This window comes from Rattus rattus, chromosome 7 (genome assembly GCF_011064425.1).
Source record: "Rattus rattus isolate New Zealand chromosome 7, Rrattus_CSIRO_v1, whole genome shotgun sequence".
In the NCBI taxonomy this organism is placed as follows: domain Eukaryota; kingdom Metazoa; phylum Chordata; class Mammalia; order Rodentia; family Muridae; genus Rattus; species Rattus rattus.
In genome coordinates, this window is record NC_046160.1 from 37697690 (window position 1) to 37723615 (window position 25926).

The 25926-nt window shown below is 49.2% G+C and overlaps 1 protein-coding gene and 1 non-coding gene across 2 annotated transcripts in view; both read left to right on the plus strand.

The window, feature by feature from the left end:
- Positions 1–25926, plus strand: part of Asap2 (ArfGAP with SH3 domain, ankyrin repeat and PH domain 2) — a 160813-nt gene that overhangs the window by 46885 nt on the left and 88002 nt on the right. Inside the window, exon 3 of the mRNA XM_032909094.1 lies at positions 10680–10752. Within this exon, the coding sequence (XP_032764985.1) occupies positions 10680–10752 (73 nt within the window). The remainder of the gene's footprint in view (positions 1–10679; positions 10753–25926) is intronic.
- On the plus strand, positions 22998–23104 carry LOC116906311. Its single transcript, XR_004388599.1, has one exon. It is a non-coding gene; the product is annotated as a U6 spliceosomal RNA (small nuclear RNA).

Sequence of the window (25926 nt, forward strand, 5' to 3'; positions counted from 1 at the left end):
TAGCTTTCTTTACCCTCCACATTCTGGCTGTCCCTGCTTCTTCTACCACAGGGCAAAAGGGCCAAGAGGTCCTTGAGGATAGGAAACAGGAACTCAGGAATCAAAGTCCAAGAAATTGACCAAAGGTAGCAGTGATCTATAATCCTCTCCCTTGAAAAGTCCAGTAGTAGACGTCATATTTCAAACACAGGCAAGTCTTGACCCGTCCTAGTGCTGGGATCAAAGGCTTTCACCACCACTACCTGGCTGGTGGGGAAGGTTTAGAGGAGGAGGCATGGGGGGTCTCAGAAAGAGGGTCACAGGCACAGCAGCAGAAGTGAGGTGGGGGCTGCCTGTTGCCTCCTGGCTCTGGCAGGGACACTCTTAGGAGACAGTGAAGGGATACAGCTCTGGGAACTAGCCTTGGCCTTCCCCAAATTGCTCTCCAAAGCCTTTGATCAGTTCAAAGCCAAATAAACAGCCTGGGGGTGAGTCTCTTAAAGTATTTGAGCCATTTTCTTCTGCTTTGAGCTGGGAAAACGAATGAGGATTTTGCAGGCTGACCTAGGGAATTGTCTAATATGATGGAGTTCAAGCGCTCAGTGTCAGTTGCTGTATGGTACTTGAAGTTAAGCCCCTGTCTTGTTAGAGTGTACACATCCTGTGGTAGTTATATTTCTGTGTGTTTCCCTGATGCTTACAGAGTACCTGGGTGGTGGTGTAGCTGCGTCATTCCCGTGAAAGGCTTTGGTGAGGCTAGGGCTTAGAGGACGGGGGTGTTTGGGGGTGGAGTGTGGGGGTGTGGGGGTGTGGGTAGAGCATCATCGTTTCTGATCCTGACCTTGACACTGTGAGGACTGTACAGGGAGAGCTGATGGGGGAGCCCAGACTTGGTTGATCTCCTTGCACAGGGAAGAGTTTGCTAAGAATCTTATATCATAGCCAAGGACTCCAACATAGAGTCTCTGACTTAGGGGAGGAGGGTTTTGAAGGTTCCTGGTGACCGTACTCCTCATACGTTACTCATTTAACCCTAAATATTAAAGCTAAGAGGACAAGGGACCTCCCTTCTATCAGGCTGGTTCAGGGCACCCCTTGTAACCTTTATGGGGATCCTGCAGGAAATGCCAGGAAATGTTCTGAAAACTTAAATAATGAATGAGAGGAGAAAAAAAGAAAAACCTTGCTGTTGGTTCTTAGAGGCAAGACAATGATCAGGAAGCTAGGTCAGGAAGGTGTGTTATTATTTATCTGTTATTAATTTATTCCTTGACAATTTCATATGTGCACATGGTATATCTTGATTGTTTCCATCTCCCATTCCTCCCTCCCAGCCCCATCCCTTCTGAAACATCCACCTTCACGTCTTCACTGTGTCTTCTTTTTCCTCCTAGTTTCCCCATTTCCCCTCCCCTTCCCCACTCCCACCCCTCCCCACATCATCATCATCATCATCATCATCATCATCATCATCATCATCATCATCATCATCATCATCATCTACTAAGGCCACTCAGTGCTGCTTATGGAATCGTGACTGATCTGTTAGGCTTGATCTTGTGCATACAAATGGAGCTGCACTGCGTAGGGCACAGTGGCCGTGTCATATCCAGAAAGTGTTTTACCAAATTCCTCCTCTTGATGCTCTTTGCATCCCCCCTTCTGCTATGTCCCCGTAATCTGAGAGGGATGTATCCCGATGATAAGGGCAGTCCTAGTGGAAAAGGTATGTCTCTAACAGCTACCTTAATCGGCATGGTTTAGCCTGTACCCCTCTGAGAAGCGGCAGACACCAGGTTGGTGTTCCCTAACTGAGGATGCAGGCCTTGCTATTCCCAGCCTAGGAAGCCAGTGAATGCTCTTCAGAGGCTGCAGGTTCCTGGAGAATTCACACTTGGGGGTCCACTGTCTCAGTAGTTTCGATAGTCAAGATGGAGAGACAAGTGTCTCTTTAGCGCACCCTCAGCGCTGTGTGGTATATTCTCTTCTCCAAAGACACCCGGTACCGCCTTGTCCCACTGTTAGTTTCTGTGTACTGCTTTAATCTTCTGGTCACAGTTACACGGTGTTCCCTGAAAGAACACATAAAACACAAACCTGACAGCTTGTGGCCAACAGGAAGGCATCCATGGGACCTGGCATGCTGGGCAGGGTGACAGGGTAGTGGTTAGAGCCATGGCGTGTGCTATTTGTGAAGGTGTCCCCAGTCAGATCCCACCACCTCAGGAAGCAAAGCCCTCCTAGTTTGGAAGACTCCGTGAAGGGCCAGGTATGAGATCACCTTCCCGTTTATGTTACTGAAGTGACATTTATGTGGCTTGCTTGAGCCTCGTTTCCTCGGGAAACCAGTCTGGTCTAGGATCCCATTGTCTTCTGGGCCTGGGAAGATACAGACGCTGTCCTCAGCCACCAATCAACACCACCTTCCCAGCCTCTGTGTCTGTCTCTACAACAGCACAGCCAAACGACCTGCTGTGCCGTTCTCTCTTGACTTTATCCATCCCCCATCCCTTCAGTAATGGCTGGGCATATTCTGGGATGATATCGTCTGATCTGTGCATGGTTCTTCTCCTACCATGGCTCATCCCCTGCCTCAGCTCTGTACTCTGCTTGCAGTCAGAAAGGCACCAAGTCAGTGGCATAGACATCAGGACCTTGGACCCTCCAGGGTCTCCTGTGGCCTGCTGGCTCCTCCCCGGGAAGGACACTGTGCAGGCTATGCCGACAGTCTCTGCGTGGCATCTGTGCATTGCCTTGCGTGTGCTTTCCTTTTCTAGTCTCCTTAGGCACTTGTAGGCTTCTTGACTGTTTCGGTAATCACTGTGAAGCATGACAAAGCTTGGGTTCATGGGCATCTGTTTCCTTTTCTCTAAATAGTGACCGTGGCATAGTCTCGCTAGCAGCTGTGTGTGTCCCCCTCGGTCTCTGCAGGGGATAGTCTCCTAGGTAGTTGTTCTCGAAAGTTGATGAAACTGAAGCTGCTCCCCAGAGACCCACGATTCTTACCTGGGATGTGTGGGACATCTGGGGACAGGTGTGTTCCCTCCCTTTCTTTACCCGTCCATTCCACATGGCCCCATTACCTTCAGTCACGGCACACTGCTGCCTAGTGCCTAACCGTTTCTGCACAGTTGATCTCTCGGGTGACAACAGCTTTGGCTTTTCCTCTTTTTCCAGTTCTAAAAGCGTTATTGAGAAGGTCTTTGCAGAACCAGCTTGCGGAGAAAGAGGGAAGTGGATTTCAGCCCTGGAATGGCAGGGTAAAGATGAGACGCTTCACTCCCTTCTCCCCGTTGTGTACCTTCTGCTGGGGTTTCCCCACCTTTCGCCTGACTTCTTGGTGTTGGTCAGTGTTTCCTGGCTGCCCTGGGCCTGCTGTGGTTTCATACTTCATAAGTCCCCAGCCCCGGTGGCCTCTGTGTTCACATCCAGAGAGCCCTGGGGTGAGGCTTCTACCCACGTCGGGTTAGCCCACCCTCCTCTGCAGCCCACAGAGCTGCTTTCACATGAATCATGTATTTATCCTTAAATAAACGAATGCAGAAGTACACCCTGGTAAATCGTCCAGAGAGTGCCAGAAATTGAGTCTCTTGGCACCATTTTCCACCTCTCCTCCGGAGCCACGTGATGGCTTCCTGTACCTCCCAACCAAGGATTCTCCGTGTTTATTTTTACATGTGGGAATACGCAGCTTCGAGTATTGCTGCTTTCTCCCTTGTTTAATGAGCTCCTTCCATGTGTTGTTGTGGTCAGAGGTAAACAAATGCTCAATGGAAGGATGGTAGGAAAGGAGACAAAGTGTAGACTATGGACATCTTCTCCTTTGTCTTTGTCTAAACCTCAAACATAGCAGAATGCACCCAGGCTAGTGATTTGTTACTGTGTTGCATCTTTTCCCCTCCTTTCAGCTGTTGTTGTTGTCGTTGTTGTTCATTGTTGTTGTTATTGTTGTTGCTGTTGTTGTTGTTGTTGAGACAGTCGCACTCTCTAGCCCGTGCAAAAATTGCAGCAGTCCCTCTGCCTCAGCCTCCTGGGTAACTCAGGACTGAGTTACCAAACCTGGCACGCTTTCAGGGTGATTGTGTGGGTTTTTGTTTTTGGGGTGTGTGTGTGTGTGTGTGTGTGTGTGTGTGTGTGTGTGTGTGTGTAATTGTTTTGTGATAAAGCTGGTTCATTCTTCTCTGCTTTCCTGTGATGAGATTTTTTTTTAAATAGTTATAATCTTATCTCCTGCAACACACTATTGTTTGCTTCTTGTGTGTGTTACTGTACGCACAGGGGGAGGGCAGTTCTGCTGGGTGAGCTGTGTCAGGGTGCGGCCTGCCTTCCTACCCGTGCACAGTAAGTTGGTAAGGTGGTGACCTGTGATGGTGGCACCGTCCTCTGAAGGTGTGCTCACTGGCCAGGCTGCGACAGGAACAGAGCCCTACTTGTAGGAACCATGACTAGGGCAAACGTGGAGCTGGGGTTTGCCCTTCGTGGCCTGTGCTGCCGTGTCGTGTACTTGAATATCAGATTAAATCCTTTGGGAAGCTGTGGTTTGCCAGACATGGTGCAGTGACACAGGTTGTTTTGCCTTTTATTTGGGGTTTTTACAGCATAATACTGCGTGTGTTCTGTTTTTAGCGTTTTTGTCAAAATCGCTTGTATTCTGTGTCCACAAAGGCTGTTCTGTCATTGCTCTGGAGCTCTCTTTGGTACAAACCCATGGCGATTTGCCTGGGTTAAGCCTCCAACACACTCGTGGGTTTGTCCAGTCTGGGGCTGCTTTGAAGAGTGTTATGTATATCCTCGTGTTTGACTTCTGTCATTAGGTAATAGCCACGTGCCCCCCTTCTGGCTTGTCCAGAGGTGCACACATTTCACGCAGCTACCATTGGGCTTGGGCATGAATTTGATCTTAATTTTGAACGACACCTGCTCTTCTCCTGGCCTTGCTTAATTCCCAGAAGGAGGGTAGGCCCATTATTGCCCTGCCTCACAGCGAGCTCGCAGCTGCCATGAGGTCCTGTGCTTCCCCAGTGCTTTCTGCAAATGTTTGCCGAGGTCCTTTATGCACCATACGCACTTCGCTCAAAGTCAAGTGTGTGATGAAACCCGGCCGCCATCGATGTTTGCGTGACTGTCCTGGCAGAGCTGCCCTTGGGCGTGTTTGGGTTTATTAGCTAGCTTTCAAAACTGTCATTCCCTGTCACGTTGGCCCTTTATAAATTGAGTGAGGAAAGGCGACGTGGGCCAAGAGGGGAGGACATAGGTGGTGCCAGCTCCAATAGAGACGTCTGTGGTCTGTAGGCCTCCTGTCCTTCAGACAATATCTTTGGGTTCTGGGAAGGAAGTTGGCCCCTTCCCTCTCATGCTGGCTCCATTTGAGATCCCAGAGTGCTGGACCAACTTGGTCCTGGACTGGTATGTTCCAGTGCTTCTGGGCCAGGGCTGAAGGGACAGGCTTGGCTGATGCCATGGAAGGGTTGCATGATGGTTTATATAGGCCTGGCCCAGGGAGTGGCACTATTAAGAGGTATGGCCTTGTTGGAGTAGGTGTGTTACTGTCGGCGTGGGCTTAAGACCCTCACTCTAGCTGCCTGGAAGCCAGTCTTCCCCTAGCAGCCTTCAGATGAAGATGTCAAACCCTCAGCTCCTCCTGTACCAGGCCTGCTTGGATGCTGCCGTGCTCTTGCCTTGCCTGTAATAGAGTGAACCTCTGAACCTGTAAGCCAGTCCCAATTAAATGTTGTCCTTATAAGAGTTGCCTTGGTCGGGGTTGGGGATTTAGCTCAGCGGAAGAGCGCTTGCCTAGCGTTTAAGGCCCTGGGTTCGGTCCCCAGCTCAAAAAAAAAAAAAAAAAAAAAAAAAAACAAAAAAAAAAAACAAAGAGTTGCCTTTGGTCATGGTGTCTGTTCACAGCACTAAGATCCTAACTAAGACGGGATGCTTTGCATGGATCATCCAAGTCAGAGGCAGCAAACTTCTCTTGTAAAGGGCCAGATGGTAATTAAATAAATTCCCACAAATATTTATAGTGAAATTCAAAACATACCTAATAGTCAAGGCCTGTGATTGAGGAAGATGGGATCTGAGGGCTGGGGTGAAGTTTCCCTCATCAGGGTGAGTCAGAGTGGGCCTTCCCTCACCCATCACCACATCCACCTGACATGTCCACCCGTCAAAACCATTAGGTTGTGACAAACAAGGGTTTCCCATCCCTGAGACAGACCAACTCCTTTGGCAGACTGTGGAGGCTACTCCTCCACTTAGCCTACCATCAGGATGAAGGTACCTGCCTGCCAAGGTTGTGGGACCCAAGAGGAGTGGACTGACCTACCTTGCCTAGAGAAGGTAATGTATGACTGGGGTGCTGGTCCTAAGCTATGGAACAAGGCTGCCCGGGTGGTTTCCCTGGCCCTGGGTCATGCCCTCAAGTGCACAGAGGGACCTTCAGAGGCAGAGGAGGAAGAGCCTAAGGACATTCTGGAACCATCAGGATGTCTATGTGGCTGAGCTCTCTGTGAAGATAGCTGTATGCAGAAATGAACTGGCAATGTTTTTCACTTTAATGGAATCCCCTGCAGCTTGTGGCTACTGTGTGGTGCAACCAGGTGTGAAAATGCAGTGAGCGGGGGTGTGAGGGTGGGGGTTTGCCATGACCCATACCCCACAGTCTCTGCTCCCCGTTTACCATCTCCAATTACCACTCCAACAGTTGTTTATTTTCCTTGGAAATATTTGAGACACATCCCTACAGTCTTATTTATGCAATAAATTTAATCTGTTAAGCTTGTTTTACAAACTAGAGGTCAGCTTGAGTCTAGTCCCTCCAAGTTTATAGAGTTTGGCCAGACACCAGCTGCCGGCCAGGCCAGCCCTCTTTTACGTCCTTATTGACTTTTACAGTTCTGTATGCTTGTAGTTGGCCCACGTCTTGGTGTAGGGTTGTCTCCTTTCCCCTTCCCGGTTTGAGTAGTTGTGGAAGAAGGGGTGGTGGGAGGTGAGTTACCATTAAAAGTCTGAGCCGTACCTTTGATTTCAGGAGACGGCCAAAAGCCGTGTTACTGCTCTCGGTTTAAGGTTTTGGCAAAGCTTTTTATAGACCATAGATACAAGACTTTTTTTCTAAATCATACTCCTTTCTCCTGACTGGTTTAATCTTGACGATCTATAAATACTCGCCGTGATGGAGGTACGTTTTTAGACGGGAGGGAACCGCTTTTCCCTTGTGTGGGTTTTAACTGTAATTACCCCTGCCACCAAGTGCCAAACTCACCTTCAGTTCACTCTCTGCTGAGCAGGCAGGGGAAAGCAGCACTAGTGTTTGTTTAATCTACTCATTCTTGAGGCCGGAAACGGCTTCTCTTCAACAATAGGGGCCGGACTCAGATGGAGGCATAGCTTTGTAAGACTTCTGTGCTGCCTTGATAGGAGAGAGTCGTGCTCTCCACATCCCTGTGAGGGGCGTCATCTGAGTTCCAGCTAGTTGCAGAGTGCCCGCCCCTGGTACCTCAGTAGCTCACCACCTCCAGCCCTGACTTCTGAGCAGGGCTGAGCGACACTCCACAGACACAGGTGTGCCGTGTGACCTGGGGTTGTCAGTGGGCAGAGCAATTAACTCTGCTGGAGAGAAGCAGGCCGGCTTGCTAACCCAGGAGTCTAACACACAGATGGAACCTGATTGCTTCCCAAGCCAGTGTAGCAGCAGCCAATTCCTCCATCTTTGACTTGGAATCACTTCCTGCCTGCCTCTGGTGACCCTGAGTTACTCAGTGCACTCTCTCAGGGAGGCTCTCTCTGTGGCTTCCTTGGCTGACTCTCTAGTGCTCAGTGGGATGTACATGCTGCGCGCGCACTAGCCCATGGCCTTAGAGAAGGTCCCTGGGGAAGATGACAAGCAATGAATGTAGTTTTATCAGTATTTCACAGAGCTCAGTGTGTTCAAGTGTTACTGGTGCTCAGTAGTGCACAGCAGCGGTCAGCGCTGGTGCCGGGGTAGTGTTCAAGGTTGGCAAAGCAGGTCACTGTACAAGGCGAGTCTTGGCTTTCTGCTCTTACCAAGTGTTTATCTTTTGCCGGATCCTTGTCTTGGTTCGCTCACCATTGCAACTCCACTAGCGGCTTTGGCATCGGGCGTGTACCTGGTGTCCAGGAAGTCTGAACTGAAACCCTGAACAAGCACAGACACTGTGGGCCAACCAAAGATGGGTGGTTACCCCTCGCCGTGGAGGGATATCGGGTGGCTTTGCTGGAGGACCTGTGGACCAGCCTGGGTTGCTGGGGGTCAAGAGGTAGGAGGATATTCCAGGGAATTAACGGTGCTAGGAGGTAGAAGAAAACAGTGAGTCAGGCGAGTGTCAACCAGTTCAGTTGGACAAGAGCTTGGGGGATAACCAGAAGTGAAGAAGACAGTCCAGGGGCATGGATGGGTGGGCAAGGAAAGCTCAGAGCACAGGGCGAGTCTACTGCTTGTTTGAGTTGGGCATTACGAATGCTGGGAAGCGATGTTTTATCCCTTTACACCTCGCACTCAAAGCTTTTTGGCAAGTGTTGCTGAGTGACTTCCAGAGAGCTCAGCCAGGCTGCTGTGGGTATCCTCTGTGAGGAGGTTGGGAAGAGGGTGGCCCTTCTTGTTTAAATTCAGGTCAGTTGATTTCTGGTCGATTGCAGAGACTGGCCAAGACAGATTCTTCAGCAGGAGTCGTGGACTGCATGTTTACTAGATCAATTGCACTTTGTAGCAAGGACCTGTCTGTCACATGGGAAGGGAACTTCCAGCTGTGACAGTACACTGATTCATGTCTGTATGTCAGGCTCTACTCCCCGACACATGGGCGTTGGCTCTTCAGGAACCAGTGTTTCTGATACAGCCTGAGCAAACACTGCTTGGACGGAGGGGAGGACTGGGGAGGATTGTTGTGAGGGACGGTTCAGTGCAGCGTTTTGTGGGTTAGTTACTGTTTCCCCTTGAGATATAAAATGCCCTTGTATATCTCACTGTCCTGAGTGGATTAGAGATGACCACCCAGGAACGTTAAGAGTTCCCTTGGGGGTTAGGGGAATGGCTCAGTAGGTAAGAGAGTTTGCTATACAAGCATGAGGCCCTCAGTTTTAAAACAACCCAGAGTCCACACCATAAAAGCCAGGCATAGCTATAATCCTAGAGCTGGAAGATGGGGGCAGGTGGATCCTGGGAGTTAAATGTCTGAAACAGTTCTGTCCCCAAGGGCATAGGGTGAAAAGTGAAGAAGGAGGAGGACATCAAGTGTCTTTTTCTGATTTCTACAAGTGAGGATCCCCCACCCCCGCCCCCGCCCCAACACACCATGATCCTATATAAAAGCCTGATGTAGCAGGTGCCTATGACCCAGCACTGAGGTTGAGGCAGGAGAATATCTCTGGGACACATGTACCACACTTAAAATCATTCCCTGTACACAAAAAGCTAACTCACTCATAAGAAATTTTGATGCGAGGCCAGCCTGTGCTATATAATATGGCAAGGCTGTCTTTAAACCAAACCTGGGATATTTAGCTGTGTGTGTTTGCCTAGGGCCGGGGTTTGATCTTGACATACCTAAGGGGTCACTCAGAGTACATCCTATGTATTCAGGCAAACACATAGTAGTGTAATAAGACCCTCCCCCCTTTTACTACATCTGGTGCCCCTTGATCGCTGTTCCATTTAAAGTTGTCAACTTCAATCTCACCTGTCCTTCGCACCCCAGAGAATAGCTGTTGCAGCATCAGACTGAGGACTTACAGAGGCCAATGCTGGAAGCCCATTCAGCGTTTTTAGATGACGGGTCACGTCGGTGTTTTGAATAGTCACCACCATTACTGCTCACTTGGCCTCACTCTCACCATCCCCGGTGTGCTCAGTCCTCTATCACAGCCACTTGATGTCCTTTGGTCTACTGAGCTGTTTAACTGAGTTGTGACAGAGTCTGACAGTTTGAGCTGTCTCCGTGGTGGAAGCTTAGCTGAGAATAAAGCCCCAAGTTTGACAAGTCACTGTACTCATTGTTGAACACCTACTATGTGTAGATGTTGTAAGTGCCACTCACTGCTGCTCTGTGGAGGTGGCTCTGTAAATATTTGCTGAATATTAACCGTGTGAGTGTTTGTTTAATCATTCAGCCTTGCAAAGTTGTTGCAGCTGGATTCTGGAAGAGAAATCTGAGGCTTGGAGAGGATTAGGAGCAAGCTTCCTAAACACAGCTAATAGCTTCACACATGCAAAGCACCAAGGTGGATTTGTGTGGGGCAGGTCTGGTTCTGTGACTTGGCTGCCTGCTCTTTGGAGCCTGCAGGTCAGGGCAGGTCAGGGTGCTCTTTGTGGGGAGGGGCACTTGGTATACTTGAGACTGCTCTTTCCAGGTGAGAGGGGCAGACGGGGCTTAGGGACGGCCTGGATGTGGTAGAGCCATCTGTCCAGCGTCACTTGCCTTGATGTAGCGTGCTGTGTCCAGCAGGTGATGTGGGCAGAGGCAGCTTGCATGCTTAAGGTGCTTGAGACACGGGAGTTGGTTTTCTGTAAACCGGTTTGAACTGCTATTCTGTGCTCTTTGAAAGACTAAACTATGCAAAGACTCAGCCCATAGAAGCAGCCCAGGGCCTTGCAGTAAGAACCCCAGAAGATTCTCACTGCTGCTGCCCGCAGTTACTGTCTGTATGTAAACATGTTATTAATTCACATATTCTCTGTTATTTAGGCTTTGGATGTGGACCGGATGGTTCTCTACAAAATGAAGAAATCTGTGAAGGCAATCAATATCTCTGGGCTAGGTGAGTCCTCGCTGTTCCCCGGGGGATGGGGTATGGGGGAAGGAGGATGGGGGGTGGGGGATAGGAGGTGGGAGGGGGTAGGGTGTGAAGTCCTGACTTTAATCACGGATTACCAATGAGTGTTGAGCCTCCTGCACTGAGCACAGAGACACTGGGACACCTATTCCAGAAATTGGCTTTATTTACCTGTAGTCTGGTTCAGTCCCCTGTCCCCTGTCAGCCCTTGCGTGAGCCCACTCCTGGATGCTGCTTGCATTTAGTCTGTGCCGTGAATCCCAGCGGACTTCTCTCTGCATTTCTCATCTCTCCCGTTATTTCCTAGTTTGGAATGACAATGAGTAAACACTCAAGCATAATCCACTACCTACTCAGGAATATTTGATTGGCTTATAAATGCACTGAAGAAGAAAAAAATCACCTCGGAACTGGGGAGAGCTCAGTCACTCGAGTATTTACTGAGCACATCAGGTGAAGCCTGGGTTTGGTTCCCAGCACCTGTGGCACGTGTGCGTGACTCTAGCACAGGGAGCGGAAGCAGAAGGATCAAAAGTTCAAGGGTATCCTCAGCTACATAGTAAGTTAGAGGCTAGCCCGGACTGCATGAGACCCCATCTCAGAACAAAAGAGTCCCTGGAACTTTTGGCTTGAAGTCAGCAGGCTGTGCAGATGGTAGGAAGGCTGCCCCACACAAATACTGTTAATGATGGAAAATATTTCTGAGAAGTCACCAAATGTCTGTGTGGCCTCATTCAGAAGGAAGGTGTCAGCCTTCAGAAAGCAGAAATGGTGATGATGGTAGAGGTTTAGAAGAGGCTGGTAGGAGTGGGGCAAGTGGGCACTGCTCAGAGCAAACATCTTGGTGGAGATGGCTTTCCAGATACCCTGACCTAAGGCGTGTGCAGTTAGTGTTGAGCATGAACCCAGGGCAGCCCCACAGTCATGCTCACACTGAGTCGGGCTAGGGAGGGTAAAAACTTCTAGACTGTTCCACAGCCTGCTGACATCATCTTGTCCTCCTGGTCAATAACTCCTCCGACTCAAAGGAGACATCTCAAGGGAAGAGAGTCACAGTACAGACGCCTGGGGGCCTGAATGCCCCTCTAGACATAGGCACCCAGACGCCTACACTTATCAGGGTTGCTCTCCCGCAGGCTGGCTGGCCTGCTGCTCCAGGATCTACCTGTTGGGCTGTTCTCTGGAAGGGTAAAATGGAACCAGATGAGTCGATTCCACGGGGCTCGGGTCCAGATAGAATGAACATATATGACATAGGGGATTTGTAAGATTGAGTCACGCATTATGGTCTGGGGAGTCCAACAATGGCTGTTAGCACACCAGAGAGGTCGTGGACCAGTTGATGCTCAGTCCGCCAGCCTGGATTCACGAGCAGCCTCCATCTGGAGCTGAAAGCCTAGAGAATCCCAGGAGAGTTATTGGTCAGTCAGTCTGAGGAAGGAGGCCCAAGAAGCTGGGTTCCGGTGTTGGAAGGCACAGAGTAGGTGCACTTACAGAGGGCACGGTAGACAGGCTAACACCAGTCAGCTTGTCCCTCAGATCTCCTTATGTCCAGGCCCTTGCTGGAAGGTACTGCCCACTCTTTGGGGGTCCTCCCTCTGTTTCTCTAGGAACGTTCCTCCAGACTTGCCCAGAGGTGCATCTCTTGGTTGATGTTGACTCCACAAGCAGTTGAGGCAGTAACCAGGTTTAACATACAGCGTTCTCTTGAAGACTTAGGAACTGATTTACAGAGGTTATACAAGACCTGCACAGTGAGGCCTTCCAAATGCTTCTGCAGAAACTTAGAGACAGCCCAGATAAGACATGTGTGAGGGACAGGAGGCTCAGTACAGCATAAACCCAAGTTTCACCCTGGTCCCAGTCAGAACTAGCAGGAACAAGGACAAGCTGATTCTTAAACGCGGGTGGAGGGCTAGAAGGTGGCCTTCTGCCTCAGACCCTGTCCTGCAGAAGGCAAGGGGACAATGATATCCTTCGAACACTTCACATGGCCCCTCAGCTTCCTGTGCATTGTGATAACCTGTACAACAGACCACTCTAACTAACAACAGGAGGGGCCTGCAGATCGGGCTGTTCCCAGGGTGCTCCTTTCCTGTTGGCACAGTGGCTGTTCAGTCACAGAGCCTGGCTGCCTCAGTATGTCTAGTACCTTGTTGCTTCTCAGGAGGCCAAGAACTCACTAAGGGGTGGGGTGCTCAACTGTTGACAAAACTCCAGATTTCACAAAGCACCTCAGGAGAATTTATTTTAATTTTTAAAATTTGGATTCACTTGGCTTTTTTGAGTTTATCATTTGGAGTGTCTTGTATGCATCGTATAAAAGGGATACTGTATTTCGGTCAGATTGAAGAAAAGGTGATTTCGCCGTCACGCATGGAAAAGACTTTTATCAGAGCTAGAAAGGAGATTGTCTTTTTAACGTGAGATAAATAGGAGCTGGTGTGGCTCATATGCAGGCTGATGCACGTGTCCGTCAGCCTTGATTCACACACACATCTCTTATTTGCCTTTCTCACCCACATCGCCGTGCGTGAACCATAAACCTCATTCCGTTACCTCTTCCTGGAAGCATTTTAGAAATAAAGACCAGAGGCACTGCTGTGTCTGCTTAAAATCCAGCAGAACTCCTCTTATTCGCACAGAAGTCAGTGGACGTGAGCTCCATTCAGAACGTGGGAACCATGAAGGAGGCCTACAGAAGCCTCCTTCTGTAGAAGCAGAATAGGGGGGGAGTAGACGGAATTCTTACCAGAGTCACCCGACAGTTTCATTGTTCAAATAGGGGTTGTCAGGGGATGTTGCCTTGATCTCTTCCATGTTCAAGCAGGCCTGAAGCCATAGCTGCCATATATCAGCACGTATCCCCTGGTCACCCATCAGAGGTCCACTCCTCAAGCCCGTCTGCACATCTTTGATTGCCTCACCATTTCCTGTCTTGCATGTTTGGGCCTCCCTCCATGTACACTGTCTGATCAAAATGCTGCTTCTCCTTGAGACCCCAGGAGGGAGCTTTGCTGGCTGTTTGCAAGGGCCTCACAGGTCTTGGGCCCTGTGTCTAGGTCTGTGTTGTTCCTGAGCTTCCGTGCATCCAGCAAGCTGGCTTTGCACCTGACCTTGAGCGGGGGGATTGTTCGTCTTTGTTGTCTTGTACCCATCAATTCCATTATGCCAAGTTTGAGTTGTCATGAGATTGTGAGTCTGGTTTTTTTGTTTTTTTGTTTTGTTTTGTTTTGTTTTTTTTTTGGGTCCGAGTACTGTCTTGGAGTCCTTATTTGAGAATAGGTGTCGTCTGCTTGGCAAGTCACCCGAGGAGACCATGATTTCTTTCCTTCAATGTTGTTGAGGTCGGTCCCAGCGACGTGACTTCCTTTGTAACTACTAGGTTGTGACTCATTCTCCAGAATACATTTATTAAGTGAGTCTAAGGATAGTTTGAGTTGTTTTAGAACTAGTCATAAATAAGTCAGAACACGGAGTATGGGATTCAACTGCTGGCCACCACGGCTGTCTAGTTGCATTAGAACTTGGACAGCTTCCGTTCCAAAGGCTGTTCCCAAAGAGGAGAATCCCAGCGATTGATTCTAGAGTTCAGCGTCCCAGGATGGCTACTTATCCAGAGAGAGTGGACCTTTTGCTTATGTTTGAAACAATAGTGAGAACAGTCGAGCATTTATGCCTGGCCTGTACTATGTCTTTTCTGGTCTTACCCTCCTAAGTCTGTCCCGATTTGTCATGGACTGGCCCCATATGACCTCCCGCCTGGCCCCGCTTTGTCTACTGCCACTTGGCTCCGTCCATTGCTTCCCGAGACTGTGTGTCTCTCTCCACACTCCCTGGCTCTGTCACCTGGGTGTGACCTTCCCACCCCTACTGTGTTTTCAGGCTGAGACTTGAAGCAGGGTGAGCCGTTCTTTACTTCCTCTTGCTTCTGTAGCGTGCTTCTGTCCGCCCAGCGGCTTCAGGGAGCACACGTTCCTCATTCAGATATGCAGGTGGGAAGTAAAGCATGGGTCTCACTGTGCTAAGATCAAAGCATCTTCAAGGTCCCGTCCCCATTTTCTCTAGAGGCCAGCTGCACTCCTTGGCTCTCCGTCCCTTGTAGCTTCAGAGCCAGCAAATGGCCACTGGAGTCTTCCCACAGGTCATGTCTGAGAGTGTGCCACTGGTTGTCACAACGTGGCGTTGTATATCCATGCCTCAAACAGCAGGTGCTTATTGCAGTTCTAGAAACAGGAACCCCCCCGTTAGGTTGCCAAGGTCATAGCCCTGTAGCCCTGCCTGGCCTGGAACACGCTATACAGACGGGACTGGCTGAGAATTCACAGAGATGCATCTGCCTCTGCCTCCTGTGTTCCACCATGCATGGCTGACAGTTGTTTTCTTGAGATACAGGAAGAAAGTCCTTTGCTCACAAGGGCATCAGTCCCATGAGGGCCTTGCCTTCTGAATTCATTTAAAGCTAATGATTTCCTAGAAGCTCCATCTCTCGATGTTAACACATTGAAGGTTTGAACTTGGGGATACAGTGGTTCAGTCCCACTGCAGACATTGACTCTCCTACCTCCTTCACATTTAAGTGCCTTACGCTTTCAGAATCACATGTATTAATTATTGTATGTGGGGTGGGGTGGGGGCTATGTGCGCACATAGAGTGACTTTCACAGTTAGATTCCCTCTTCCTGCCACATGGGCCCTCCTAGCAATGGAATTCAGGCTGTCAGGCTTGGTGGCAAGTGCCTTTACCCGCTGAGGACCCCGTCGTCTAGAACAACCACATCTCGAATTGGTTAGCAAGTTTAACTCCTCTACTCTTCTGCACGTCAGGCAGCACAATGGACTCAGGAGTTCCAGGGGTTAACGGTGTGAGGGATGGGACATTCTTCCTCCCACATCAAGCCCCTGAACGGTTTCTGAGGTTCCCTTTAGACTCTTCTGGTGGGTCCCACATTAATGGGTCCCTGATATCCAGGCACTGTTAACAGCTGCATATAGGTGCCCAATAACCCCCCCCCCGGTGCATTTTGCTTCCATTGCACTATCCTAGGATCCCCCTCCTCGTGCAGAAGAGAAAGACCAGCCAATAATGGTAGATCCAAGCAGTGTCTGTTGTGGCAGACACCGGCTGTGAGGTTTGCTCTGTGAGGGTTTCTGTGGGTTTGTGTAGAAGGAACATGCCTGGATGATTTGGAGCAGGGATCAGCAAACCTGTTTTAAGCTGGTTTTTATTCTTTTATCTGATGTGTACACAAACACTTCAGGATCTCCTCTTAGCTCACAAAGCTTTGTTTGGTTGTTTTAATTTACCAATTCTTGCCTTAAATGCAATATTTCTGAGGGCTCTAGGGCAGCACTTCTCACTGTGGGCCGAAACCCCTTAGACAAACCTGGGGCTCCAAAAATACTTGCCTTATGATTCATTTATTCCATGTCTATGAAATACACTATCGCTGTCTCCAGACACACCAGAAGAGGGCATCGGATCCCTTTGCAGATGCCTGTGAGCCACCATGTGGTTGCTGGGAATTGAACTCAGAACCTCCGGAAGAGCAGTCAGTGCTCTTAACCGCTGAGCCATCTCTCCAGCCCCCTGCATTATGATTCATAACAGTAGCAAAATTACAGTTATGAAGTAGCCATGAAAACAGTTTTATGGTTGGGGTCACTACAACCACTTGGGGAACTGTATTAAAAGGTCTGAGCATTAGGAAGGTTGAGAACCGCTGCTCCAGGGAGATCTGGTTAAAAACCACAGGCTAGACCCCACCTGTGGAGTCCCTGGTTCAACTGGTCTATTTATAGCTTCAGTGTTTGCTAATTAAACAGTGCCCCAGGGTAGAACTGGTCTTAGACAAGTCCACCTTTGAAGTTGTCCTGGGTTATAAGGTATCTCCCCCCCCGGGGTTGGGGGATTTAGCTCAGTGGTAGAGCGCTTGCCTAGAAGCGCAAGGCCCTGGGTTCGGTCCCCAGCTCCGAAAAAAAAGAACCCAAAAAAAAAAAATAAAGATATCCCCTCAGCATCCCCCTCCCCCTTTATCTACTAAGCATTGACTTTCTTCTGTGATAGCAAGGGAGTGTGCTCTCTGTTGGGAATGCCTTTTGTGGAATGTCTTATGAACAGGTTTTCATGTTGCTGAGAAACCATTTCTGTAATTTTCTCCCACTCTGTGGACTGCTACCCAAACTCTTAAAAAAAAAAAAAAAAAAAGAACAAAAAAAAAACGAACCCTACTTTATATTTTAAAAAAAATACAAACAACTCTTATTTCTTAACATTTCTAAGCTCTGTCTCAGCATAAAGGTGTTTTCCTCCAAGCTAGGAGGTTGACGCTAACGTTTTCATCTGTGTTTGACACATCAGCGGGTGGGAAAATTCATCTCCATCAAAGAGGAAGCAGTGTGAGACTTTCATTTTCACTTCTAGACTCACTGAGAGGATGGAGTGTTCTTAGGGAGAGCTAGAGTCCTCCTCACCTGGAATCTGGAGACCCTGGGGGGAATTGTCACTTCCCCAAATAGAAAAGTACAGAGGAAGAAATGCTAATTTTAGCTGCAACTTCTACTGTCTTCCACCTACTGAAGAAAATTCATAGCCCCCACCCCCACCCTGTGTGTGTGTGTATGTGTGTGTGTGTGTGTGTATGTGTACATGTCTGTGTGTATGTGTACATGTCTGTGTGTATGTGTACATGTCTGTGTGTATGTGTACATGTCTGTGTGTGTCTGTGCATGTCTCTGTGTGTGTCTGTGTGTTACATGTCTGTGTATACGTGTCTGTGTGTGTGTCTGTGTGTGTGTCTGTGTTACATGTCTGTGTATACATGTCTGTGAGTGTGCATGTCTCTGTGTGTGTCTGTGTGTGTGCACACACACAGTCTTACCCACATGAGCAAGGAGGTTAGAGGACAACTCATGGGAGTTTTCTTTTTCCACTGCTTGGCTTGTTACAGGCATTTCAGTCTGCTGAGACCCCTCACTGGCCCTATTTTTATTAACGAGAAGCATGTACTCTTAGCTTAGGGATCGAAGTTTCAGTGCATATTAAGAAGGACACCACATCTGGTTATGGTTTTCTAATTCGCACATGGAAGAATAAATCATAGTCGTCCTTAGAGCTGGGCGAGAATACTCGAAAGCGGGGACCCTGCTCCATGGTTGTGGCATTGAAAATGGGCACACAGAGTTTTCAGAAATCTGTAGGCAGTGTGCATCACTGAAATCAAAGCCTCTACATGGAAGGATATACTTGCACGTTGCCTTGCTTATCATGCCAAAGAAAATCAACAGCATCTCCTGGACAAAGCCGGGATCAGCCGCTTGTGATGATGGGACTGTACAACAGGAAGGAGAACACTTATGAAATCCAGGGTACAAAATCTGTGCACGCATTTCTGTTATTAGAAAGAGATAGCACACCATCACATCATGAAACAGCATACCCCACCGTCAAGATCCTTATAAGCTTGATGATAGAATAGAAATGATACGGACGTCAGATGTCTGTGCATTTGCTGTAGATCCGCTTCCATAAATGTCATCCGTACAGCATCGCTGTGAGTTAGGCGCTGACCTTTGGCAGACAGGATAGCTGGCACACAGGGCGTGACGAGGATGCACACCAGAGGAAAACATGCTACGTGCAGCTCCTCCCCGAGCCTGGCGATCTGTAGGCTGTTTTGGCTGGTCACTAGCTTAGTGTGAGGCTGCACATGCCACTTAAGCTAGAGGTGACTCTCAGATGCCCTCAGGGGAGTGCGAACATCGTTGTCTTGTTGAGTTGTAAGGTCCTTGGAGTCTTTGGGCCAGAGAAAGCTCTTCTTACCAGAATGCGGAAGGACTTGGGACTTGCTCTTTTCAGAGGGGGGAGGACACCTGTGAGACAGGGTTTCTTTGTGTAGCCCTAGTGGTCCTAGAACTCGCTCTGTAGATGAGGCTAGCTTTAAACTCAGATATCCACCTATGCCTCCTGAGTGCTGGATTTAAGGTGTGCCGGTGCCACACCCACCCGAGGGCTTGTTCCTCTCTAAGAGATGGTTTTCCAAGAGCAGGTTTTGACTGAAGGTCGATGGAGAAGGTGACTGTGTGAGCAGATCCTTGGAAGGTTCTAGCAGCAGGTTGAAGAGGTGATGACAGGGGTTGAAGTCTGACAGTGTTCCCAGGTCCAGGCTCTGGCTGCCAGCTCACTCTCTGTGGTGATTAAGTATGATGACTGGAATGTACTGGGACACTTGCAGAGGGAATCTTGTCAGCAATGATTGGCATGTTAATCACAGGAACATCAAGCCTGTAAGCGTTGGCCTGAGTCAGACTTGTGGGTATCGTTCTGATTGGAGGGACATTGAGACTCATCTGGGCCCTGACTTCTTCCGTCCAGGCCTAAATGGGATGTGCACATCCCCTGATTCTGTACATTAAAAGCCTCTAAAGCAGTGGTTCTTAACCTGTGGCGCAGGAGCCCCCTGGGAAGTCAGACAATCCTTTTGTAGGGGTAGCAGCAAAACTAATTTTATGGTTGGGGGCATCACCAAAGCATGAAGAATTGTATCAAGGGGTCACAGCCTTAGAAAGGTTGAGAACCATTGATCTAGAGAGACAGTGTAGAATAATCTTGCGAACTTTCTTGGTGTCTCTGAGAGCTGGAAGGTGAAGATCGATCAGCTATGCAGACTGTCAACCTCCCAGGTGGACACTGTCACCTGGCACTGCTTACCTTAGCGTAACGCAGGACCACCCGGCAGAATCCGAACCTGTTCCCTCAGAGCTATCCCAAGATGAAACGTTAGTTACCTGTTTGGTTGACTCAGATCAGCAGTGCTAGCCATCAAATGAGGCTTTGGACTCTGACTTTCAGGGACTATAACTGTCCCTCATCAAACCCTAGAAGTTGTCCGGGTTCCTTGCCTCAGGGGCTGGGGGTGGAATAGGAGGGCATCTTATCATCTCACCAAGTCACTGTTGTGAGTAATGGGGAATTATACGCCCAGGTCGATAAAATAAAATCAAAAGGGAAAAAGCCAAAGGCAGCTTGGGTGGAGAGCACATGCTAGGGCTGTGCTGTGCTGTGCTGTGCTGTGCTGTGCTGTGCTGTGCTGTGCTGTGCTGTGCTGTGCTGTGCTGTGCTGTGCTGTGCTGTGCTGTGCTGTGCTGTGCTGTGCTGTGCTGTGCTGTGCTGGGCTGGGCTGGGCTGGGCTGGGCTGGGCTGGGCTGTGCTGTGCTGTGCTGTGCTGTGCTGTGCTGTGCTGTGCTGTGCTGTGCTGTGCTGTGCTGTGCTGTGCTGTGCTGTGCTGTGCTGGGCTGGGCTGGGCTGTGCTGGGCTGTGCTGGGCTGTGCTGGGCTGTGCTGGGCTGTGGTGTGCTGGGCTGTGTTGTGCTGCTGCTGGGCTGTGCTGGGCTGTGCTGGGCTGTGCTGGGCTGTGCTGGGCTGTGCTGGGCTGTGCTGGGCTGTGCTGTGCTGTGCTGTGCTGTGCTGTGCTGTGCTGTGCTGTGCTGTGCTGTGCTGTCCTGATTTCATCATTTGGCCTCCTCAGAGGACTTCCTCTGGCAAATTGGATGCAAAACTCGGCTTGTTTCTAATTGCCTGGAGTTACTTCCTTTCAAGGGGCACCTGGGAATTACATGTCTGAAGAGAGCTGTCTGCCGCACCCTTAACCTAGGCCTAGAGCAGAGTCGGACACAGGCAGCTCTAACCAGGGAGAGTCCCTGCATGAGTCAGGCAGCCCTGAGCTCATCTCCAGTTGCATCCTGTCCTGGGGTCTCAGGAAACTGCCAGGGACCTTTGTGGCTTCCAGGGCTGGAGGTTTTCCTCATTTCCAGTGTTGTTTCTGCCTCGTATATTCGCTGTCACCGTGGGTTGTTTTAACATGTTTGTACTGGCAGATCCCAGCGTTATTCATTGTGTTGTATCTAAGTCTGCCTCACCTCCAGTTTCTTCTTCTACTACTTCTTTTCCTCCTCCTCCTTCTTCCATTTTTTAAAATTGAGATGTGGATCTCATTTTATAGCCCTGGTTTGCCTGGTATTCACTATATAGCTGAGGCTGGCCTTCCTATTCACAGCGATTCTTCTGCTTGACCCCCTCCATTGCTGGGATGTAGGTGTGCACCTCGTGTGTGTGTGTGTGTGTGTGCGCGCGCGCGCGCGCGCGCGCGTGTGTGTGTGTGTGTGTGTGTGTGTGTGATCAGTGCGTGTGGAAGCATTTTATTGCCTTGAGACAAGGTCTCTCACTAAAGCTGAAACTTGCCCTTTTTGGCTAGGCTGGCCAGCCAACAAGTTTCTGGGGCCGGGGATCCACCATTTCTGTCTCCCAGTTGTGGGACAGCATTGCTTACATGACCATGCCTGGCTTTTTACACAGGTGCTGGGGGTATGAGCCTAGGTCCTTGTGCCTGCAGGGCAATCGCTCTTAACACACTGAGCCGTCTCTCTAGGCCCTACACACACACACACACACACACACACACACACACCCCTCATCCAGCTCCTTAATACAGATTTTATGACCCTTTAAATTACCTTCCAGTTCTTTCTATTACCTAGGGGAAGCACTTCATTATCTGGTCCCAAGGGGCCCTCCATCGGCTGCTGCCTCTGCCCGGGGTCTGTGTGTACCAAGCTCATGACTGACTCTCCGAGAGCCTTTCTGTCTGAGAGCGGCTTGCTCCTCGAGGCCAAGGCCTATTATAGGAATCTTTATTCATTTGCATCATAGGCTGCCCACATGACTGGGTTTTAGGAAATACAGAATGAGACAACACACACACACACACACACACACACACACACACCACAGCCTGTGTTCTAAAGGGTTGGAAACCAGCAACATGACGGACAGGCAGCTCTGTCGGCACTGCATCCTCCGCTTGACATCAGTGTGTGGTGGCCAGTAGGAGTTTGGAAGAAGCAGTTGGGAGTTGTGTTACTCACAGTGCCTCTGAGCTGTCCCTGACAGTACAGGATCATTAAAAGACAGGAGCAGAGGGCATGCAGATCACAGGCAGTGGTCAGCTCATGCCTTGGCCTGTGTTGACCACAGCCTGACTTAGTACATGACATCAGACCAGGGTGGTATCTGTTGGGACCAGTGCCATTCAGGGGACTCTTGAAATGGGAAGACCTACAGGTGTTTGAGAAAGCTCCAGGTTGGGAAGGAGTGTTCCCTGAAACCAGTCTTGCCAGAGATGATACACTACCTTCTTGCTCGTGCTGTCCCTTCCAGGGTGACCTGGAGTTCACTATGTAGACCAGGCTGGCCCTGAACTCACAGAGATCATCTTGCCTCTCTCTGCCTCCCGAGTGCTGTGAGTAAAGACTTGTGCCACTGTACCTGGAAAGACTATATCGAGTTTTAAAAATCCTTTTATGTTTATGGGTGTTTGCCTGAATGTCTGTCTGTGCACCAGGTGTGTACGATGCCTACTAAAATCAGAAGAAGGCAACAGATCGCCCGAAACTGGAGTTAACGGCCCTTTGTGAGCCTCCAATGTGGGTGCTAGTGTATGAACCCAGATCTTCTGAAAAAACACCCTGGGCTCTTAACCACCGAGCCATCTCTCCAGGGGCAACTACAGTCACACAGGCATGGAGAGCTACAATAATGGAGCTAAGTCAGCCAATGGTAGCTTCTTTATGTTGTTTTCTTACTATGAGGATGCCTAAGTTTGGCTTAGGAAATCCGGTTGTGAGTGAAGACATCTTTCCTGGTGTGCAGGAACAGAAGGGGCTTGGTGGGTGCTTACCACGAGCCACCCTGGGCTGGCACCACGGACGGTTGGTTCGTTTCCTCAGCTATAAGATAGCATAAAGGAATATTCCAGAAAGTGTGGGGTCCGCTGCCTGGTGCGTAAAGGCAACAGCGTGTTGAGTGCTTGTTATTTTTAACCTTAGTCATGCATTTTGGTGCATTTTCCTTCAGCCTCCATCCTGTTATCTTATAATTTATGAAAATGGAGACTGAATGTCTAATTTTATATTCTTCCTTTTTCAAGCCGAGTCTCCTCCATTCCATGAGATGATTTAACAAGCCGCCCCTGGTGTTAGAGAAATGACCTCAGTGGTTGAGAGTGCACACTGTTCTTGCAGAAGACTTGCATTGGCCAGCTACAAGTACCTGCTGCAGGGAATCCAACACTCTCTTCTTGCCAACATGAGAATGAACACACACACACACACACACACACACACACACACACACACACGCACGCACACACACACACAATTAAAATAAATCTTTAAGTGCTCGCTTCGGCAGCACGTATACTAAAATTGGAACGATACAGAGAAGATTAGCATGACCCCTGCGCAAGGATGAAACGCAAGTTCATGAAGCGTTCCATATTTTTAGGGAAATGCAAATCAAAACAACCCTGAGATTTCACCTCACACCAGTGAGAATGACTAAGATCAAAAACTCAGGTGACGGCAGATGCTGGCGAGGATGTGGAGAAAGAGGAACACTCCTCCATTGTTGGTGGGATTGCAGACTGGTACAACCATTCTGGAAATCAGTCTGGAGGTTCCTCAGAAAATTGGACATTGAACTGCCTGAGGATCCAGCTATACCTCTCTTGGGCATATACCCAAAAGATGCCCCAACATATAAAAAAGACACGTGCTCCACTATGTTCATAGCAGCCTTATTTATAATAGCCAGAAGCTGGAAAGAACCCAGATGCCCTTCAACAGAGGAATGGATACAGAAATGTGGTACATCTACACAATGGAATATTACTCAGCTATCAAAAACAATGACTTTATGAAATTAAATGAGGCAAATGGTTGAACTGGAAAATATCATCCTGGGAGGTAAACCAATCACAGAAAAACACACATGGTATGCACTGGTTGATAAGTGGCTATTAGCCCAAATGCTTGAATTACCCTACATGCACAGAACACATGAAACTCAAGAAGGATGACCAAAATGTGAAGGCTTCACTCCTTCTTTAAAAGGGGAACAAGAAAACCTTTGGCAGGGAATAGGGAGGCAAAGTTTAGAACAGAGGCAGAAGGAACACCCATTCAGAGCCTGCCCCACATGTGGCCCATACATACACAGCCACCCAATTAGACAAGATGGATGAAGCAAAGAAGTGCAGGCCGACAGGAACCGGATATAGATTTCTCCTGAGAGACACACCCAAAATACAGCAAATACATAGGCGAATGCCATCATTAAACCACTGAACTGAGAACCGGACCCTGTTGAAGGAATCAGAGAAAGGACTGAAAGAGCTTGAAGGGGCTTGAGACCCCATATGAACAAAATGTCAACAACCAACCAGAGCTTCCAGGGACTAAGCCACTACCCAAAGACTATACATGGACTGGGACCCTGGACTCTGACCTCATAGGGTAACAATGAATATCCTAGTAAGAGCACCAGTGGAAGGGGAAGCCCTGGGTCCTGCTAAGACTGAACCCCCAGTGAACGGGATTCTTGGGGGGCGGGCGGCAATGGGGGAAGGATGGGGAAGGGGAACACCCATAAAGAAGGGGAAGGGGAGGGGTTAGGGGAATGTTGGCCTGGAAACCGGGAAAGGGAATAACATTTGAAAGGTAAATAAGAAATACTCAAGTTAATAAAGATTAAAAAAAAAATAAATCTTTAAAAGCCAACCTCAAGTGCTGTTTTGTAAGCATGCTCACCCTCCTCCAGGTCAGCCTTGTTGGCATTGTGTACAGTTCCTGTTTCCAGTCTGTAAATCGTCTTGTATACAATGCTGTACTGACCTTGGCTTTTCTCTTCACGCCAGAGTTCTCAACCCCAGAAAACACGTATGTCTCACGGTCCTGGGGAACCCCAGCCATCTTACTGTCATTGCTATCTTTTTTTTTTTTTTTTTTTTCCTTTCTTTTTTCCGGGGCTGGGGACCGAACCCAGGACCTTGCGCTTCCTAGGCAAGCGCTCTACCACTGAGCCAAATCCCCAACCCCTGTCATTGCTATCTTATAAATGTAATTTTACTACCGAGTGGTACTGCATTTCCTAAGACCATCGGAAATGTGCATTTTCTCGAGACCCACGGGTTAAGAACTGATGCTTTGGATAGATTCCCGGAAGTGGAGGTCTCAAATGGCATGAACATTTTAAAGACTTTATTACAGACCACCAAGCTGTCTGCTGGAAGATTACTCTCAGTGTTTCATCTGGGCTTGACCCTAGAAATGAATTCTAAAGCCAGCTCTCCCCTGGGACGGAAATGACCCTGTGGGTGGCGAGATCATCCTTCCTTTAGAAATTGTGGGCTTCAGGTGAGGTCTGAAACCAGACAGCCTGTAGAGCCCTGGCTGTGACCACCTTTGGAGTATCTTTATGTGAACATGTGATGCACATTTGAATACTAATCATTTCATCTGGGGAGTGGCTCATGGTGCTGCTGTCGTGGAGAGTGAATGTCTCCTCGACTGTTCCCTTCACTAGCTGTCTAGGTAGCGCAAACGTGTCACCTCAGTGGATGCTTCTCAGCCAGAATCCAGGTGACTATGGTCTTGTATGGAGCAGGGGCTTGCAGTAGCCCTCGGGGTGACGTGGAAGTTTGTGCCAGACTGGTGCGGGAACTGCCCACCTGGTTCTCTTTCTCATTGATGATGAGTTGTTGCCTTGACTGGAAGGGCGTGGCCTTTGTTTTAGCCTAGAGCCGAAGGGAGGGTTGTGAGTAGAGCAAATACTCAACAGTCCCCGGTGTGGAGGAAGAACACTGGGTGAGAGTCTGGATGCCAGAGGTCTGCCCCAGCTCCACAGACCTCGCTGTGTAACTTGATGCAGTTGCTGAGTTCACTGTGCCTGACTTGCTGTCTGTAAAGAGAGGGCTAGGGCAGGCCTTCCCTCAGCACCCTTAGAACAGGACAGGGTAAAGGATAAGGATGCACAGGAAGGTTGTCCTGGCCGGCTTTGGTTTCAGAGTTGAGAGCTGGATGCAGGCAGGAACTTTGAAAAAGATGTTAACAGCCATTGGATGCACAGGACTCCCCAGGGCTCACAGAGCTTCATGCCTTCTTGTTTTCCCTTGGTGAATTATCCACCCTTGGATCGTCTGTCCAAATGTTTCCTTGGTGCCCGGCATGGAGCAGTGATCAGCGAGGACACTAATGTTTCTTTCCCTGGGCATTTATGCCTGCTCCTATGAACGTCCTTGTCCCTGGTCTCAATCTAATGCACTGC